The following is a 20,540-nucleotide window of genomic DNA, read 5'->3' as shown; positions in this document are numbered from 1 at the left end:
AAACAAATCCAGCATGAAGATAGTTATGATAGTTGGAATAGGGAGAAAATCTCTTTCAATGATAATTGAAATCAAGAAATCACTTTCAATGATAATTCTAATGACTTTTACAAAGCAAAGTTAACAGATTAGTAAATATTTGGCTTTAAATACAGCATTGAAGATAAATTCTAGAATGTTAAACTTTTAATTATAATTTCATTTTTATTAATTGAGTTTCTATTATTCTCAGCCTTTGTGAAATAAAGTTGTATTGCATGTAATGGGTGAGTTTTGAATTTAGAAATTTTGAGAAGGCAACCACTTTAATAATCAAACTAAATAAACTTCTTATAATTCGGTGGTTCCCAACCTTCCTAATGCCACAATGTATTTTCATTGTTACAAAGGGTCACAACCCACAGGTTGAGAATCACTGTCTTATAAAAAGAGAACTATGAACTATATATTCTGAAGTTGTATAAAACCCCCAAACACTATGTAGCATAATTTTCTCTGTTTTCTAAAAGAATATATGCTCAACTAAATTCCACATATAGAACAGATATATATCTTCTCCTTGAGTTAAAAATTATATCTTATACTCCTTTTCTCCAATTTTCAAGTAGAATAAAAAGGACAAATATGTGATAACAAATATAGTTTGTCTTTGCAACAAATTACCTGCTTCAAATAATAGTGAAATAAAATGACAACAAGGATAATAAGTATTGAAATCCATGAAATATACTTATCTCCATTATTTCAAATGAATTTTGATTTATCTGTCATTCAATCATTAATAAAGAAAAGGTCTAGCCTTAATGCACGTCAAAACAAATTCACATTTTTAGCCTGATTAAGTTATTGCTGTCAATTCTAAATGTTACTACATGGTGATACTTTATGAGCCTAAGTTATTAGAACCAAACTTGTTGAAGAAATAAGTAGATACCTTTGTGTTTAATTCTTATAGATGAAAAAATTTAAAAGTCAAAATACTAGAAAAGTGGTTGCTTTTTAAGAATGAGTTTTTCCCAGTGCTAGAATTGTGTGTAATAATTTTCATTGGAAAGAGCATTTATCAAGTGCAAGCAGTCATCAAAAAACACGTCTAGAAAGCTCTGATCAGAGCAATAAATGATCAAGTATTTATGACCTACTAATCTGATCATATTTCACTAAATAGAAGCATGTCAAATCAGGCAAGCGAGCTTGAACGGAAGTCTTATGAGAAATCTCACTTAAGCTCCAAATATGGATTGAAATATAAAGAAGTGATGTAAACAGCTGTGCATGGTAATGAAACGAGATGATGGGCGCTAATTTGTCACGGAAGTCTCCAGAAGATCTCTGCAGTTGGCTAGCCTTTTTACTGAATTGTGTTAATTCTCCAAGGCTCGCCAATACAGCTGTCATTCTAATTATACCTGACCCAATTCTCATATCTCTTCATGATGAAAGATTATTTATAAAATGCCACCGGAAGGAGATTTACTTGCAAAGTATTTAGACTCCTCAGTATTCCCATGTTGGTGTTGTTAGGGATCATTCAGAAAAGGGTACCACTATGATCTTTTTCTTAGCCTTTGTTTCCTTCTTGTTATGGGAATAACCTTGTTGTCCACGGATCTGTGTATTTAGTCTGAAGTACAACACGGTATTAACAAGAAGTCTGAAACTCTGAATAAGATACCATGTCTTGTGGGTAAAAAATAAAAGAACGTGATTTTTCTTACTGAAAAGAGGCAGGAATATCCTGGAAAATTAGCTTTCTCCAGAAAAACAAATAATAGAGCCTTCTGAGTGATGCTGCTTGGCAGTTTCCATGGTGCAAATACTCCCACGACTGGTACCATAAGCTACCAAGAGTTGTGGCTCACAAAATTCTTCAATACTGCAATAATTAGCTTTCACAGGAGTTGGCTATACGACCACAGCAATGAGAGGGGCACAGGTGAAACTGCAGCAATTATATATGTAGGGAGATTGTGAGAAGTTTTGAATTTCCTTGCTCTTGGGTTTTAATTTAAAAAAAAAAATTAAACAGACACCTCAGGATTCTCTCTCATTTGCTGACATATGCTAATACATTAAGAACAATCACGCTATATACAACCGTGGCTTTCCTTTACACTCTCTTACTTCCTGTCCATATGCCCCAAATCTACCCAGTATAGAGGGCAGGAGATGCTACTGAAGTTTACAACTCCAAGTACAGTCCACAGACCAGCAGGGTCCATATCTCTGGTGACTCAAGCTCTACTTTAGATCCACAGACTCAGAATTTATGTTTAGCAAGAGCCTTGGGTGACTTGAACAGATATTCAAGTTTGGGAAACATGATCAACAACGTCTTTTAACTGCAGTTGAAATATCAAAACTAGAGACAAAAGATTCAATGGCTTTCCAAAGGGACCAGAGGAGAACAATTAGTAAAAACAGTGGCATTGGTTTTGACTTGTTAAAAAAAAGAGTCGACATATATTTGCAAAAAGAGGGATAAAACATAAATCAGTAGAGTCTAAAGACTAGAATATAACATCTCGAAAACTTAATGGGAACAAATTATCTATACTTATTTATTTTCATCTGACGTTCTGTCTTCTCTTAAACAACACTGATACAGCTTTAACCCTTGTGCCTTAAATCCAATACCAAGATAATAATCCCTTACTCATGTTGTCTATAAAACCATCAGACTTCTCAGAAAAGTGAAGTCCAGTGATATCATCCCTATAACATATGCCAGAACATTAGAAACAGCATAATTTTTCTTTTTACTTAAAAAAAAATGAAGAAAACTGAGATGAAATCAGGAGCTTAGAATATACTCTGTTATACCACTTTTCTGTAAATAAAGGACTTGATGGCATCTCTGTTCTTGCCAAAAAAAAAAAAAAAAGCTAATCCTAGATATAGGTCAGAGGTTGGAAGGGAGCTTTTGCTATTCCTGTCCTCTTCTGGGGGAGACTGAATGTGTCCACCTCTCCAGGGTAACTGGCTTCCTGTCACAACCACCAGCAGGAGAGAAGCTGTAGGCTCCAGCTGAGAACAGCAGTGTCCCTTGTCACAATATGGATGCTAGCCTCTATTTGCTATTTTTCTAACAATGTACTAGAGGAAAGTGAATTTCTTTTGGAGAAATAAGGTGAAATCAGGTAGACAGTTTACCTCCAGCTCTCACCGTCTATGTGGTAAATATGTGTGCTCAAGTCGACATTATATGTTATTTTCAGTCTCTAAATAAAGCTATGAGACTATATAACACATCTCATCAAGCCCCTGTTTTTACCTTATTAAATGTGTACTTATATATTTCAGCATATTTATTTTACTTATTTTTGTCCAAACAAAATTTGCAATGTGCAAAACCTACAATGTAGAGCTGAGATTAAGATGAGACAGTGCTTCCTGTTACTCTGTGCACGTATGCAAAGCGGTCATCACGGCAGATCTCAACAACCACAGAGCAGTGTTTTGCAACTAGAGAGATTCTATCGCTTAGAGCAGTGAATTTCACTGGTGTGCCGTGAGAGGATCTTAGGTGTGCCAAGAAACTTAATAAAGATCATGAATTAAATTATTTTTGAAAGAAGTTTAAAGCACTGTTAAATGTATTTATGTTTTGTTCGTTTGTTTTTGTGTTTGTGTTTTTGAGACAGAATATTACTCAGTCGCCCTGGGTAGAGTGTCATGGCTCACAGCAACCACAGACTCTTGGGCTCAAGTGATTCTCTTGCCTCAGCCTCTCAAGTAGGTGGGACCACAGGTGCCTGCCACAGTGCCTGGTTAAGTTTTCTATTTTTAGTATTGATGGGGTCTTGCTCTGGCTCCGGCTGGTCTTGGACTCTTCAGCTCAAACAATGCACCAGCCTTGGCATTCCAGAGTGCTAGGATTACAGGTGTAAGCCACTGCTCTTTTTTATTCCTTTTTTGATCAACATGATTTAAGTTTGCTGTAGACATTTAACTATAGATTTAAGTGTGCCGTGAGATTAAAAAAAAAAAAAAAGAAAGAAAAAGGTTGGAAAACACTATTGTAGGCACCTCCCCGGGGATAATTTTGGTCATCAAAACTACTAGCATCTAGTAGTGGGTAGAGGCCTGGGATGCTGTTAAACATCCTGCAGAAAAATCCCCCAGCACAAACAATTATCTGGTCCATCACATAAATAGTGCTGAGGCTGAGAAATACCCCCGCAGCCCAGGCAAATCCAAAGCCCAGGGTTCGTATTGAATTTCAGTAAGTTTGCCCATCAAAGTTACTGTGCTGCAGTCACCAAACCCTCAGCATTTCTGGGTAACAAAAGCTAGTACATCTTCAAAATAGACAGAATCATGAGAACTGGCCAAGAAGACCTCTCTTTGCTGTTACCATGAAACACCGAGAACCAAAAAGCCACATGCAAGTAACATGAAGTTGCCATCCATGTTCTGTCTCAGGAATTATATGAAAGAAGAACACAAACAAATTCAAAAAAGAGATAACCCTAACTCTCATAGTTAAAACTCCTGCTCAGTCTTACCATTATAAACTAAACATCGTGCCCACCTTGACCAATTCTCCTGCCTTAAACACCTTTTTTACCTTAGGAGAGAGTTCTTTTATTTTTAAAATGTAGGCTGCCACCTTGAAGGCTGAAGGGCTTTTCTTTTTTTTTTTTTTTTTTTTGCAGTTTTTGGCCAAGGCTGGGTTTGAAACCTCCACCTCCAGCATATGGGGCCAGCGGCCCTACTCCTTTGAGCCACAGGCGCCTTCCTTGAAGGGCTTTTCTAAACATCATTTTTAGAGGAGATTCATTCAGTCCCGCCTGCCCTTGACTTTTCACTCTTCCAACCAAATCACAAAGGTCAGACACATTGGAAGGGGTGGCTGGAAACCAAAGACAAATTTTCAAAAGGGCAAAAAGGTCCAAGCTTGGAGAAGCAGATGTTTCAGCTATAATCCACTTTTAAAAACTCCAGAAACAACTCATTTTTCTGCAGGAGAACAAAAGCTTTCCATTAAAACCCAGAGCTTTGTTACCTGGCCAAGGAATCCAGGCCTCTACCAATCAGACATATGAATTAGCTAACAAGGTGTGCCCATGAAAATGTATACATATTTAAAGGTACCCTTCTCTAATTTGCTGGATTTCTTTTTTTAGATTTTTTTTCTTGATTGCAAACTTGTAAGTTGGACAGATGTATAATTGTCGTACCTGAGGCATCTGCGTAATTTTCTAAAAAGCAACTGATTTGAAGAAAAACACGAGAAAGACTAGCATTTCTCTTGGTTTACAGCTTTTAATTAAGTTGGAGAGAAAATATTTTTCACTTAAAAAGTTTAGATATAATTTCATTAAAATTACCTTTAGCTGATTACGTCTATTAGTCTAATACTGAATTAAAGAAACTTAAGAAAAACAGTGTAGAAATGAAAGGTGAAAAAATAACAAAGCACCATCGGCCATGTGAAACTGCAAGCAAAACCAAGTTCAAAATGTATTTTCCAAACGTCAATACAGATTTTTGTGAAGATATTTAACTACTGAATTCTATATTTTATGGTGTGCAAATTATATCTCAATAAAATGGTTAAAACAGAAAATGATGTACCGTGTATGTGCAGGCACACATGTGTGTCTATACGGGTCTCGTCCTCCTTATTCTCAGATTTTAAGCAACACAAGGATCAGAGGGGGCTTTCTGGATTGAGACCACTGAACTACATGGAGTGACAGAGTGCCCTGCTTCTCTCTGCCTTAATAAAAGCGGGTATCACATTAGGTGAGGTCCCCCCAAATACCCTCCCTCCTCCCCCCCCCCATGTTCTCTCTCCTCTTCCCTTCTACTTTCTGGATTATAGTTACATTTTATCATTTGTATGACTGTGTAGTTGATTATATATTGATTTCATAGTAGTACTGAGTACATTGGGTACTTTTCCCCCATTCTTGAGATACTTTACTAAGAAGAATATGTTCCAGCTCCATCCAGGTAAACATAAAAGATGTGAAGTCTCCATCCTTTTTTATGGCTGCATAGTGTGCAAGATGCGATGCTACGTTTCAAAACTATTAAGAAAAGAGTATAATTGTGATGGATGTGTTAATCAGTTCAGTGTAAGCATTTCACATTGTGTATCAAACCAGTACACTGAACCCCATAAATGCATCAATGTACAGTTATGATTTAATTAAAAAAAGGTGTATCAAACAACTCGAAATCAGTGGCTGCCATGCTACTGGGCACTAAATATTAATAATGGGCTGCCACCTGCCACATCCATGGTTACTGCTGACACTGTTTCTCTCAACTCATTAGCAAATGTACTACAACCTTATCTAGGGGCAGAATTCAATACCATTCCCCTAATTGAAACATGGAGGAAGACTAGGTACAGCCTCTGTAATCCCACCACTGTGAAGGGCTGAGAGGAGAGGAATGTGGGAGGCCAGGAGTCCAAGACTACCTGGGCAACACAGCAGGAATTTGCCTCTACAAATGATTTTTAAAAAACCAGCCAGGACTGGTGGTGCACACTGTAATTCCAACTACTTGGTGGTTGAGGCAGGGGGATCACTTGAACCCAGCTCTTTAAGGATACACAGAGCTATGATCTTGCCACTGTGCTCCAGCCTGGGCAACAGAACAAGACGTAATAATAATAATAATACTAAATCAAACAAACAAATCAAAACAAAGAGGAATAGCCCAAGGCTTGCTCTAAAACAGCGGTTCTCAACCTGTGGATCGCGACCCACAGGAACTGTATTAAAGGGCCACAGCATTAGGAAGGTTGAGGATCACTGTTGTAAAAGGAGGAGCCACTGTCCCTTTGACCTGTTCTCAAACTCCCTGGAACTTTATTTTCATTTTTGGGCAGCTTCACAACAAGTCAAACTCACAGTTTACCCCAAATATTGTGTGAAAAGTTAAATACGGATGATACACAAGAATCCTTTTGGCGAATTATAAGCAACCTTGTAAGTGCCATGAGAATTCAAGCTAAGGTTTGTTCCTTCACTCTTGAGATCAATACAAGCTACTCTGATTTATTTAAAACACATATTGGATTCATTCTAGTTGGTGTTTTATCACGTGGTAAGCCCCGTTCTTCTGTTACCACCCAGTGCCAACTTCTCCACAATGCGGTAGGTGAAAACCTCCGTGCCAAGCTGAGCACTTCCCTTCCTTCCAGCTGCCAAACTTCCTTCCTAGCCAAGGCCGAGAGACTCATCCCTCTCAAGGACTGTGCAGATAAGGCTAGAAGCCACCTGAGCAAGCCACCTTATTCATATCCCTGTGCCCCCAGCAGCCAATGCAGTGGTCGATCAGTGCCTTGAATGTTTTGTTGATGGTGGTGAAATGCCTGGCCATAAATCAAATGGTGCTTCTCCCAGATTAATGGTCACCAAGAGAACAATCCTTTAATTCTGCCAAGGCCAGTCACTTAACCCAAGGCAAGTAACATTCAGATCAAACATTTTTAGCTTTCATCATCCTCTGAGATGGCAAATGAGCCACCTGTATCAGTGCCTCGGTCCATTTAATAGAACTTCCGTGAGGTTTAAAATACACACAAGAAATGGAACTCTATCTTAAAATGCAGTGACATTTAATAACCTCCTGTTCAATTTTTTAGCTGGACATAAAATTTAACTGCAATATACAATATATACTCACTAAAACATTTAAAGTAAGAAACAGAGTTTAAGCTGATTTTTATCATAATGTAATATTATCTACAAACATCAGTTCTATTAAAAACAACTAAATGAGTAGAGTTGTAATGCTCTTAACACAAAGAAATGATAAATACCACAGGTGATGGATACCCCAATTACCCTAATTTAATTAAATTGCATTGTATGATTGTATCGAAACGTGACATGTACCCTATAAAGATATACAATATTATATACCTGTAATAATTTAAAAAATTAAGAATCATCTGTATTATATCAAGAGATAAGGCTAGGTCACATTTATGCTTTTTATAAAATTAAAAGTCAAGGGGGTAGCGCCTGTAGCTCAAGGAGTAAGGCACCGGCCCCATATATGTGGGGTGGCGGGTTCAAGCCTGGCCCCGGCCAAAACTGCAAAAAGAAAAAAATAAAGAGGCTCGGCGCCTGTGGCTCAAGTGGCTAAGGTGCCAGCCACATACATCTAAGGTGGCAGGTTCGAATCCAGCCCAGGCCCGCCAAACAACAATGATGGCTGCAACCAAAAAAAAAAAAAATAATAATAAAATAACCAGGCGTTGTGGCGGGCGCCTGTGGTCCCAGCTACTTGGGAGGCAGAGGCAGGAGACTCGCTTGAGCCCAGGAGTTGGAGATTGCTGTGAGTGATGCCACGGCACTGTACCCCGGGGGACAGCTTGAGGCTCCATCTCAAAAAAAAAAAAAAGAAAAAAATAAAGAAATAAATAAAAGAAAAAAAAAATAAATGTCAATGTGTATGCTTGCCTTTGGCATGCCTGATAAGTAGTAAACAAAAGTTTTCTACTTGGAATACACTGGAGGATAGGAATGGTGATTACAACCACAACTAAGAGAGTATACCAAAAACTGTGCTAAGTGTTCCCCATGACTTCCTTAATTTAATCCTTACAGAATAGTTAAATGGTAGCTGGGTATTATTAATCCTCATTTTACAAAAGAAGCAATGAAGATTAAAGGTTATCTCATTTATACAAATGGACACTGTCAGTAGGCTGTAGAGAGAAGATTCAGGTCTGGGCAGCCTGTGCTTCTAAAACACATTAGATGCTTACCAGGAATTGTGGTAAGTGCTTCTAGAGATGATTTAAAGTCATTCTCATGAAAAACAGGCAAGGTAACATTACCATTTATACTGCAGGCATGAAAAATAGGTTACTTAACTGGGCCAAGGCCATAAAATTATTAAAAATTCTCTCGTATAGGCACCTATGGTTCAAAGGAGTAGGGCGCCAGCCCCATATACCAGAGGTGGTGGGTTCAAACCCAGCCCTGGCCAAAAATTGAAAAAAAAAAAACACTATACTAATCTGCCTTTAGCTATAAGAAAACTACCTTAAAGAAATTAATGTGAGGTGGTCATGTCTGAAATATAAAGAACTTCATAGTAATGCCCTACAGTCAACATCACGGATTAGCAAACTTCTATAAAGATAAGATAGCAAATATTTTCAGTTTCATGGGCCACATGGTCTCTTTTGCAATTGTTCAACTTTGCTTTAAGTTATAGACGATATAGAAACAGGCGGGATTGGGTGCACCATAACACAAGCCTAAGAAAACAGGGACTAGGCCATTTTTGGCCCCAGGACTATAGTCTGTTGACCACAGATCATTATTATTATTTGCAGATCCCTGACCATTGCTTCAATTTAATAATCCTAGCCTAAGCAAGAGTGAGACCCACTGTCTCTACAAAAAATAGAAAAATTAGTCCAGTGCCGTGGCATGGGTCTGTAGTGCCAGAATTGGGGAGGCTGGGGTGGGAAGATCAGTTCAGTTCAAGAGTTTGAGGTTGTAGTGAGTAATGCTGGTGCCACTGCACCCTAGCCTGAGGTGAGGGTGACAGCGTGAGGCCCTGTCTCAAAACAAAACAAAAGAAATAAACCAAAAGACATAAATAGGAATGCTAAAATTTCAGAAATGTACTGTATGAAATAATAGTGAACTGAACATAAACTTACACTACAGCCAAGGAATTTACAGACGGAGCATGGGTTAAAATGAATGAAAAATGAATTAGTGTGTATTTACAAAGAAAAGTATAATAAAAGTATAATTATGACATGAGTGTAGCAGAAGTATCCTGGCAAATCTGGGTCTAAATGCTGGTTTTACCACTTACCCGTTATGTCTATGGGCAATTAAAAAAAAAAATTCGCTAGGCCTTTTGTTCTCTTGGCTTTAAATGGGCGAGTATAATTTCCACTTAACAGCACATTTACAAAGCCTAAAAGACAGAGTCACTGCCAGAAAAGGGCAAAGGAAATGGTGATCCTGAAAACTTGTATCTGCAATGAAAAATTTCACCTGGGATCCGCCCAATTGTCCAGCAGGGGAAACCACTTCTGCTCTGCGCCCCATGACACCTTCCACAGTACCAAAAGGGTCAGCAGTTAGCAAGGGCACAATGAGTATTTGCTTCATAAATGAACATAAGGAAAAAAATATACGCTGGACAGGCAAAATTTGCTATATTAAATACAAAATTATGTCATTTATTCAATACCCATGTTTAATCAGAGTTTAGAATTGATGGCTCAATCAGAAATTACTGACATCATGGTTTTATGAAGTGTCATCCCTTCTCAAAGCAGCAGCACGTGTCTAAACATACTATTGGTTTACTTAAATTGGTAGCGACTTATGTCACCACATTGATATGTTAAATGTTTCTGAAGTACCAAAGACAAGCAAAGCCAAACACGATAAGCCCCAAAGCCAGGTAGATTTGCAACAGTGTACTCACTATCGGACGAGATCTCTTCCCTCTGGGATCAGTAACTGAGAACAGACACCTCTCACTCGGGGACCATCGATTCTAACACAACGTGGCAGAAAATTTCATGACCATGCTAAAATGTCATCTATTTTCTTCCCTCTATTTCTTTCAAATGTTGACTGATCAGAAAAGTATTGAGTTTTTTACAAAGCCCATTAAGGAATGGTATTAGTAGCAATATGCGGAGGTGATGAAACCATTTTCTTTGTAAGGATGGCTGTGAATCACATTTTTTCGGGTGCTGAAACATTAACACTGACCCTCCCTTCAGCATCTCTTCTTCGCAAGTCACCTCAGCACAGAAACAAACTACTTATAATGAGAGTTTTACAAAGTGAGCAACCAGCTATGACATTGTCCTCATTTCTCAATTAGGGAAGAACCGCAACTCACCTTCTATCCCAGTGAGGGGGAGGGGAAGGGCTCTCTGGATCTGATCTCTTGATTGCTACCATCAAAAACTCCTACTTCTATAGGAATACAGAAAACTACCTTACAAGCACACAACATACAATAACATGTTTCTGTTCAGCCCCCTTTCCCATAAAGACTTGTCTCAATTATTGCTTTTGCCCACTGAGGAGTCTGAGATGGAATTGATGGATTCCCATTAAAGGTTCATCTAGTTCTGGCATTAACAACTGGTACCTCTAATTGAGCAGGTATTTGCTTTTAGAAGGTCATTTTTATTGCTCTTAGTGCCATCAAAATTATTCATCTTTATTTCTTAAGGTTAGTTTCTTTTTTACCTCTACCTTGGAGATTAAAAAAAAATTTCTTATAATTGCCTTTGCCATTCTGTAGAAAAGGCTGTAACATGTATGTGTCCTGCTGTGTTCTGTCTTAATATCTAATAATGCTACATGTAAAACCTATAAGAACTGGACTAAGAGAGAAGATAAAAAGATCACTTTATCTCAAGAGACTGCTGTCTTCGTCTGGAACATGGGCATACATTTATGTGGTGGTCTCTTACACCGCATCAATTATGTCACTCCTTATTTACCCCAACAACAATGCTGCCAAAACAAAATCTCTTCATTGTCTCCTAGAAACATCTGCCATACTTAGTAGGTCCTGAATTAATATTTGATTAATCCACCTCCGTTAATGTCTATACTTGCCCGTGTGAAACTGAAGGTCTGACCATATTTTGGTCTCAACCTAATTTCTTTAACTCTGTAGAGACAGAAAGTAGATTAATTGTTGCTTGGGGCTAGAGGTGAGTGTAGGGATTAACTGTGAGTGAGTCTGAAGGATTTTACTGGGGTGGTAAAAATGTTCTATGATTGGATTACGGTGATGGTTGCACAATTTGGTAAATGTATGAAAGCCACTGAGTTGGATACTTAAAGTCAATCTTATGTACATTATACTTCAATGAAGGGGCAAAAAATGCCAGAAAGGAAGAATATATGACCATGATAATTAGGAATGTATCTGAGGTGGAAAGTAGCCTATTTTAAATTCCAACATAACAACAGAGCTGAAATCATTATACCTTCAGAAAAAGTTAAGAGAAACCCCAATACTACTGTACCATTTATGGATAAATTTATAAATTATTTGCAATACATTAAAATTCAATAAGTCTATATTCATTCAATCTAGTTCTAGAAACATTTTTTACTATCGGCAAAACAAATACATACCCCTTAAGGAACCTGATTCAACAATTTACTAGTTGTTCTTACATTTGGCTAATAGAAACTGAATGTTCTCTTTTACTTCAGGGAGATGAAAAAGTGTTTTAATTAATTTTGTTCACAATATTCTCAACAGGAACATTAATTCAACAATAAAAGAAAGCTTGAGATATTAGTAGTCCATCATCTTCTTGTAGAAGGCACTGGCATACTCCTCTATACAATAATTTAGATGCAACGTAAATAGTCTAAGTTAAACTGCATAGCATGAAATACTACAATACTCACCACATCTCCTTCTTTTGTGAAATCTAACCTCAACCACTCACTCAGTCAACTAAGATTTATTGAAAACTTTCTGTGAGCCAGGCATTCAGTATGACACTGAGTAAAATCCAGTCCTTAGCCCCAGGGAGCTTGTGGTCTAGCTGGCCAAAGAGGCAGCAGACAAAATCAAGGGCCAGTCACCCAGGGCTGGGGAACTCCAAGGAGTCACCTAACTCAGTGTTTGTCCAATGGGATGACTCCTGGTTGGTGGAATCAGGTAGAACAATTTGGGATTTTCCAAGTAGCACACGCAAGGTACAAGACAGAATGTTCAATTAGGAATTTATGTTACTGGAAACTTAGATTGCTTGTTAAACCAAAACAATCTCAAGAAGCGTAAGAAGCCCTGTATTTGTAACAAGACCAAAAAAAAAGGGTTTGTTTTGTTTTGTTTTGGGTAGGGAAGGCAATAGTGGTAGGGTGTATAGAAATTTCAATCTCTGGAATTATGCTTTCTTTTCCTTAGGGGATGGGGAGGATCCAAGCAAAGGGTGGATTACCTCGAACCACCTCTTCCACAGACTCTGTGGTGGTGGTGGTGGTGGCAATGCTGGTGGTTCTCTCCGTGGCCTCTTCATAGGGCTCCTCAGCCTCTTCCTCCACCTCATCGCCATCCTCATCATCCTCGTCATCTTCCACTTCTTCCTCCACATCAGCCACTTCCTCCTCCTCCGCTACTTCCACAACTTTGTCCTCACTGTCAGAGAAAATGGAAATAACAGACATAGTCCATTGTGCAAACTGCAGGAAAGCAAAAAAATCACCTACAAGGAATTTTGGTAATTTGAGGGGGAACGTGACATCGAAGAAAAAGGATCACACGCAAAGCTTCGAGCTAGCAGGTCTAAGTATGAATCCCAGCTCAGCAAGTCTGCAGAGCTCCTTATCCCTGGGCACAGCTCTTCTTAGTTTACACAGGTGTAAAAGGGTAGACTACCATTCCAATTATGTGACATTCTGGACAAAGCCGAATTATGAAGATAGCAGAAAAACCAGTGTAACCAAGGATGCAGGGGAGGGAGGAAGGAATGAAGACATGGGGCACAGATGATTTTCAGGGAAGGGACACCATTTTGTGTGACACTGGAACAGGATGTACCTGGCATTGTCCATTTGTCAAAATCCAAAAATGTACACCATGAAAAGTGACCTTGAATATAAAGTGGGAACACTGGTAAATCATGACGTATCAATACTAGATTAATTGTACTATACGAAGGCAAAACATTAATAGTGGGGGGGGACTATAGGGGAAGGCAAGGGAGGTGAGAGGGGTAGAGCAGAACTCCCTTTCCGTTCAAATTCTCTGTAAATCAAAAGCTGCTCTAAAATATAGTCTGTTAAAAGGGAGCAGAAAATACCACAGTGAGATTACTGTATTACGGGGATTCTGTCTCATGATGTTGATGCGGCAACCACGAAACACCAGCACCATGGCAGATACTCAAGAGTCAGGGGAAATTGGTTCAAAAATGGTAATGACAGTTTAAAGTTGACGAAGAGAGGGAACTGGCTTAAATAAATCTGTAATACTCTGGGGTCAAGGATGCCTACGAAACTATGTAGTCAAGCTCCCTACTTTTGCAAATTGCTTATGTTTTGTAGAATATCAATATTTTGGCACTTCTCAAATTTCAGGGAGGATCAGAATCACCTAGGAGTCTTATTAAAACATAGGTCACCAAGTACCACCTGTATGGTGTCTTACATAGCCCCAGAGTTTCTGAATCAGTGGGTCTGAGATGAGCCAGACAGAACGTGCATTTCCGTCAAGATCTCAGGTGACACTAATGCTGGTGGTCAGGAGACAAGATTCTGAGAACCACTGAACCACACAATCCTGAGAACCACGGCATGAGACAACCAGTAACGTCAGTGAAATTGACAAGACGATCAGAAATAACACTATGGCATTAAATAGCTACATGCAGATATACCATGGCAACCAATAAACCTGCAAATGTGGATGGCAAAGGACATGTCTGGAACAAAATTTAAAAGACCTGTTAAGAAATCCTTGTGGAAATCATGTACGCACGCACAGTTGAGAGCATTTGAAAGAAGATCAGTGAAGGTAAGAATGTCAGTGTCAGGTAGTAATAGTCCACTGCAAACCAGCTGGCTGGACAGGAGAAACAGATGCCCTTGTCAGATCATAAAACCAATGTAGGAAAAAGCTCTCGGTGAGAGAGAGGATCTCAACCCATCAGAGCAGATGCCACAGGTCTACTGGAAGCAACTGCTATGTTGACATTGAAATGTCCCCAGAATAAAAGAGAAAGCAGAGGAAAATTATCACCCCAGAGCCGACTCTGGCCAACAAGGAGAAGATCATCGAGGGGGACAGGGGTGAGGACCTGGGGTATTCACACCAGGTGCAACGTGAAGCCTTGGAATGGGGTGAGCACGGCAGTGTGCAGGAAACCAGATCTCAGACATGTCAGAGTCCACGATCCAGGACAACACAAAGTCAGACAAAGTCTTTCAGCTCAAGAAAGCTGAAAGGCACTCAAAGTTCCAAGTCTGACAGGACAGCCACAAGCAACTTTGCTGACAGTGAGAGGGAAAGATACGCATAGATAAACACGGCGCTAGCAGAAATCCTCTGATTAATTCAGACTCTGAAGGGCATTTCATACAAGCCCTATGAAGATGTGAATGGGCCCCAGGGAACACCTAAATGTGATCCTATGGGATGCAAGGACAGCGTCAAGGACTTTTATAAAAATTTTATAAAAATGTGGGTCACCCCCAAGTAGAACATCGAACTCTGATTAAATATGATGCAAGGATAAAAAATGAACACGTCTGGAAAAGTTGAAAGCATGTGGCGAAAGAATAAAGAGAAACTTATTAGCAGACTAACTGATTAATGATAACTTATTCATTAACAAATGATGTGTTAACACCGAGAAGACCCCAAGCAGTTCCTTTAACATATCCGCAAGACCATGAAGAAATACACAGCGGAAAGGAGGAAGGAAAAACACTGGCATTGCTAGTCGGATGGCGCAAGTCTTCACCTGCTTAGAGAGGAATGAGGTGGAATAATTGATATTTTTGATGCCTGAATTTCTACACAAAAGCCCACTATTCGAGACAACATTCCAAAAGAATCGTAAAACTTGACAGTTGCTCAGCTGCTTTAAACTTGACCCGGTATTCCATCTGCAGTTTTCAATAGTCTCAATGTTGTACTACGAGGGAAACAAAGATGACCTGGTGCATGTCATCAGTTAATTTATCGTGTTTGAAATCACTTCTTTATTCAGTCAAATCATAGACATACTGTTCTCCAATTTAAGCGGAAAATTTAGGGCAGCCAGGGAGAAAAATCAAATCAAACTACTATTTTCCTTAAACCATGAAGTGTGCACACAGCCTGGAACCACAACTGGAGTGACAACGTCTGAGCATATGATCCAGGCTAAGACAGCTCTGGGGTGACAAGTAGGGTGGTGAGAACACAGCCCTCGGCATCCTTAGGTACCTCCTCAAGCCTTTGCTGTTATAGCTCCCGACAGAAAACATGCTTATGGAAACAGCTGTTTAACACAATCTGCATTCTGGGATGTGTCTAGCCCTAAGAGTGAATTATATGGGCACCACCCATCAGCGCATCTGCCCAGGCAATTTACTGGCATAATAACAAGGAACAGAGATACATAATAGTTCAACTGGCTAAGGAATTAAATTACTTGGCCTACGAGAACTGGGGTCCAGTTCTTATTATCATAGCTTTGATTTCTGGAATTAAATTCAGATGCCCAGGAATTCAATTATCCTTTTGGACACTATTTAAAACAGTAGCACACAGCTGTATACTCATGATGTTGCCTCTTCCCAAAGAAGGCAAAACGCGCCAGCATTCCCACTTCTAATTGCAGTTTTCAGGAAGAGGCTGGAAACATGGAAAGGGAAAAACTTATTTTTCCCACTATTTCTTCAAGTGCCAGAAAGTTGTTCTGTGAGTTTTGAAAGCTGATCACAGTGTAAAAACCCACAGAAGGAAGGAGCAGTTTGTGGAAACTGCTGAGAATTCAGCAGTCGACGCTGAAGCTGAACATCATGAGGGCTTCCTTATAAACAATCAAATAACCACTCTCAGTGAAATCGTCACTTGGTAAATGGTGGAAGGCTCACACCACACTCACTACCCTTCACGGCTTTCCATTTATAGTATGTGGCTTTTTATAGCTTTTAAAACTCCCTGAAACTCCCTGAAAATGCTGACCCTCCCAGGAGTGTCCGAACTTAATGTCAAAGGGACATTACGACGAGGAAATAAATCACCAATGATGATAAAATTTTATGTGTCAGCATACAAGATTTTACTCTGGTGAGGGCTAAAGAACATCACAAAGGTGACTCTCCTCCTTCTACACGAAGGCTGACCATAATTCCATAAGCAGTTGCTGCCAGGAGGTCTTATTAGACAGGGAGAGGTTCTGATTCATGCACAACTTTTAATCTCCTTCTGTTAAAGTCATGCAAAACAATTCACCATTTACATTATGTGAAAAGCCATAAGACAGTCTGGAAGTAGGAAAATTATATACAGATAGCAAAAATGTCGGTGGCTGCCAGGGGTTAAGGTGAAAGGAGGGTTGAACAGAACAGAACGTCCTCAAACACAGAGGATTTGGGGGGAGGGTAGCAAAAATCCTTTGTATGAGACTAAAATGGTGGATACGTGTCATTATATAGTTGTCTAGACCCATAAAATGTGGGACGATGTCAAGAGTCAACCCTGATGCCAACTAGGACTTTGTGTGACAACAAGGTGGCAGTGTAGGTTCCTGGACTGTAACACATGGACCTGGGGATGGTGATGCCGGGTAGGTAGGCTGTGCATGTGTGGGACCTGGGGTGTATGCGATCTCTGTACCTTCTGCTCAGTTTCTATGAACATAAAACTGTTCTACAACAGCAAGGTCTTAGAAAGGTAAACAAAATTTTTTATAAGCTTTATTTATTCTTTCATAGTCTCCATTAAGACCGACTCTTTTCCTCCTGTTAAAGGACAAACAAATGACAGGAAGTGACAGAGATAGCTATGAGTCCCACAGTCATGTGAATATGGACAATCACGAGATGTAAACATCTGCAGTGGTGACTGAAGAGTGAAAGTAACCACTGACGGTCCCCAAATGCAAAGGGAAGAGCCTGGGGGGGCGGGGGACGAGTCTCCACAGGAAGAGGCTCAGACCCCGAGGTGTGGACCTGGAGAAAGAAAGACTTCAGAGTCAAGAAAAGAGAAAAAAGTTAATTTCAAAAAGATAAACAGATGGTTCTGCTCCCTCCACCTCCATTCTTAGTGGGCCAGAGTCTTTACACTGGAGGGACAATGGCTGGGGATGGCAGTTTGTCCCAAAGGGAAGCAGTTTCTGAAATTACTGCTGTTACATCAGAAAAACAGAAATTGCAGAAATGAAAATGTAAACGAAAAGACGCTCATTCTCTTTTGTTCTGGGTGACTATTCCAAGGGAGGAAGAGGAAAACAAGAACAAGCCAGACTGTCTCCCACCTAAAGGAACTATCAGAAGCCCAGCGTGAGAGGACACTCCCTCTAATTCCACTCAGATAAACTGGTAAAACAAGCTATTCTCCAGTCTGGGAGAACCCAGAGAGTGGATTCTGGGGACGGACAAGGCTCTGTGTTCCGGTCCAGGTGCCGGCCATTGGGCTGGGGTCTGCTGTGAACATACAGCAAGCTGTATCACCTGTGTTTCCAGGACTTCTCTTTATGCCCATTATAGTCCAGTAAAAAGGTTTCAGAGTTTTCTGTTATTGCAGCTATAGGCATTTCTCAAAGAGGGTTCGCAAGCCTACCCGGGTACCCCGTGTTAGGGAGTCCAGTTTTAGGAAGATAACCACAAGATTAAGACACCAAAAATTCATGACTTAGGCAATTAAGGGTAAATTGTAGGTCACAGCCTTAAACTGCAATTAGGCTATGTCATCATTTTTACAAATTTAATGAATATGTATTCTAGATGAGAGAATCTATGCTAATTGCTGTATGAGTAACAGCCATAGTACAGAGTGAATGCTTTAGAATTTCAAAGAAGTGACTCTTGTGACCCAGAGGTCTCTGAACTGGGAGAGTGTGAAAGGTGGGTGTGAGGATGAGGCAAGAGTATCCCTACCAGACACAATCAGGAATAGTAAGGAATTTCGACCATGGCAGTTATTTACACGGGCACTCAGTTCTAACAGTGGTAGGCTAAACTGCAGAGACCAGGGTAGTAGGTATTTTTTCATTGGTCAATAGATGGTTAAGTATTTGAGTTGAAAGAGGTTTGCATAGATTGATAACGAGCTAGAACGTGGCAACGCACTGACATTCATGCAGCCACTGAATCACTCTATTAAGTGCCTAAGCCAACTACTGGTCATTCAATCCACAATATTAATTGTACTCTTACTGAGTCCTGTACTATTCCAGGCACGAGGGGTACACAGGTGAAAAGATGAAGCTTCTGCATTCCTGCAGCATCTGTATAAGCAAATAAATAAGGAAGGAAATTATTGGAAAGTACTATAGAGAAAGGAAAGGGGGCTAAGGTGCTGACAGGTGACTACAGTAGACATGTGTGGCAGGCAGGAGTGGCATTTCTAACAGAATGATTAGAAGGAGGAGCTCTACAAACTGAGGCCAGGAATGCTGAAGTCAAGGCACTAAAAAAATGAGGGGTTGGTGGATGGTGAAGACAAGGGTAGGAAGGCCGTGGCATGAGGAAGAGCTTATTGAGTTCACAGAAAACACCAACAAAAGGCCAGGGAGCTTAGGGAGCAGTGAAGGAGGGAAGAAGATAACGTCCTGTGATGGAGACAGGCACGTCCCGCCCAGTAAGGCCACGTCCATCATGTGCACCTGGCATGACTCCATCAGATTTAGGTTCTAATGGTGTCTCTGGCTGCTGGGTGGAGAGTGGATTTTAGGGGGTTAAGAGTAGAAGCAGAGAGGCTTAGACATTGTTCTGGGAGACAGGGATACATTGGAAAGCAAGACTGCTCACAGAGTGAATAACAAAGGACAGACCCTGACAACATCACCTGCATAAACATAAAATTACTGCTGTGATAACGTACAGCAGTACAAATGGCCAGGAGACACCAAAGGACAGATCCTGACAACATCACCTGCATAAACATAAAATTACTGCTGTGATAACACTTACAAATGGCCAGGAGCCACCAAAGAGTGGGGTTTCTGGTGTCCAGGGATGCAGCCATGAGGAAGAGATAACTGAAATGTGCCCCAGAGAATACCCAGAGTTAACGAAGTTCAGGGGCTAAAGGCAGCTCTCCACCAGGAGAGCCAATAGAGCTTGTGCAAAGAGCCCATAGCAGGAGAGAGAAGGATGTGAGCGCCTGAAAGGGAATCAGCCAGCAACACAAAGAGTGCTGAGGAAGGGCAGTGTGCAGGGGCACTGAGCAGATGTTGGAAAATTACAGCTGGGACCGGTTCTTGCACAGCTTGTGCACTAAAGATGGTCTTTGCATTTTTAAAAGGGTTGAAGAAGAAAAAAAACCCAGAAAGTATGTGGCATAGAGTATACATGTTCTGTAAAGCCTAAAGTATCTTAAATATTTTACTCTCTGGCCCTTTATAGAAAGTTTGTGAACTCCTAGCACAGATCATGGACTAGGGGTGGGGTGGGCATTGCAAGACTCTGAGACTGTCTTGTTCTGATTTCAAACAAAGGACACACCAAGATACTGCAGAAATAGCACTGATGTCTGCTCCTGGTCTCCTTCGCAGCAGGCAGGATGCAGGCTCCGTGGAGGCAGAGCTTTTGCAGCTTTGAGACTGGTTAAAAGTGTGAACTCCAGGGTCAGTATTTGAATCCTGACTCTGTGACCTTGAGCAAGTTACTTAACCTGTCTGTGTCTCTGCAGCCTTAAGTGTGAAATGGCTACTCACAGAGGCTATACCTTTACAGGGGTATGAGGAGGAACAAGTGGGTTAATATTTAGAAAGCATTTAGAATAGCACCAGACCCACAGGAGGCACCACAGGAGAGAAAAACAAAACAAAGGCCACAGACACGATGCTTAGATTAGCACCTGGCCCAGAAGAGGTGCTCAAAACA

At 40.2% G+C, this 20,540-nt stretch overlaps 1 protein-coding gene across 4 annotated transcripts in view; it reads right to left on the bottom strand.

The window, feature by feature from the left end:
* The window catches only part of APP (amyloid beta precursor protein), a 272,685-nt gene that overhangs the window by 108,491 nt on the left and 143,654 nt on the right, over positions 1-20,540 (bottom strand). For all 4 annotated transcript variants that reach the window (XM_023509699.1, XM_023509700.1, XM_023509703.1 and 1 more), the window contains exon 6: positions 12,941-13,137. In XM_023509699.1, the coding sequence (XP_023365467.1) occupies positions 12,941-13,137 (197 nt within the window). The remainder of the gene's footprint in view (positions 1-12,940; positions 13,138-20,540) is intronic.

This window comes from Otolemur garnettii, unplaced genomic scaffold (genome assembly GCF_000181295.1).
Source record: "Otolemur garnettii isolate 467f Iridium unplaced genomic scaffold, OtoGar3 scaffold00009, whole genome shotgun sequence".
Classification (NCBI taxonomy): domain Eukaryota; kingdom Metazoa; phylum Chordata; class Mammalia; order Primates; family Galagidae; genus Otolemur; species Otolemur garnettii.
The sequence above is the reverse complement of the archived record's forward strand: the minus strand, read 5'-3'. Positions and strand labels throughout refer to the sequence as shown.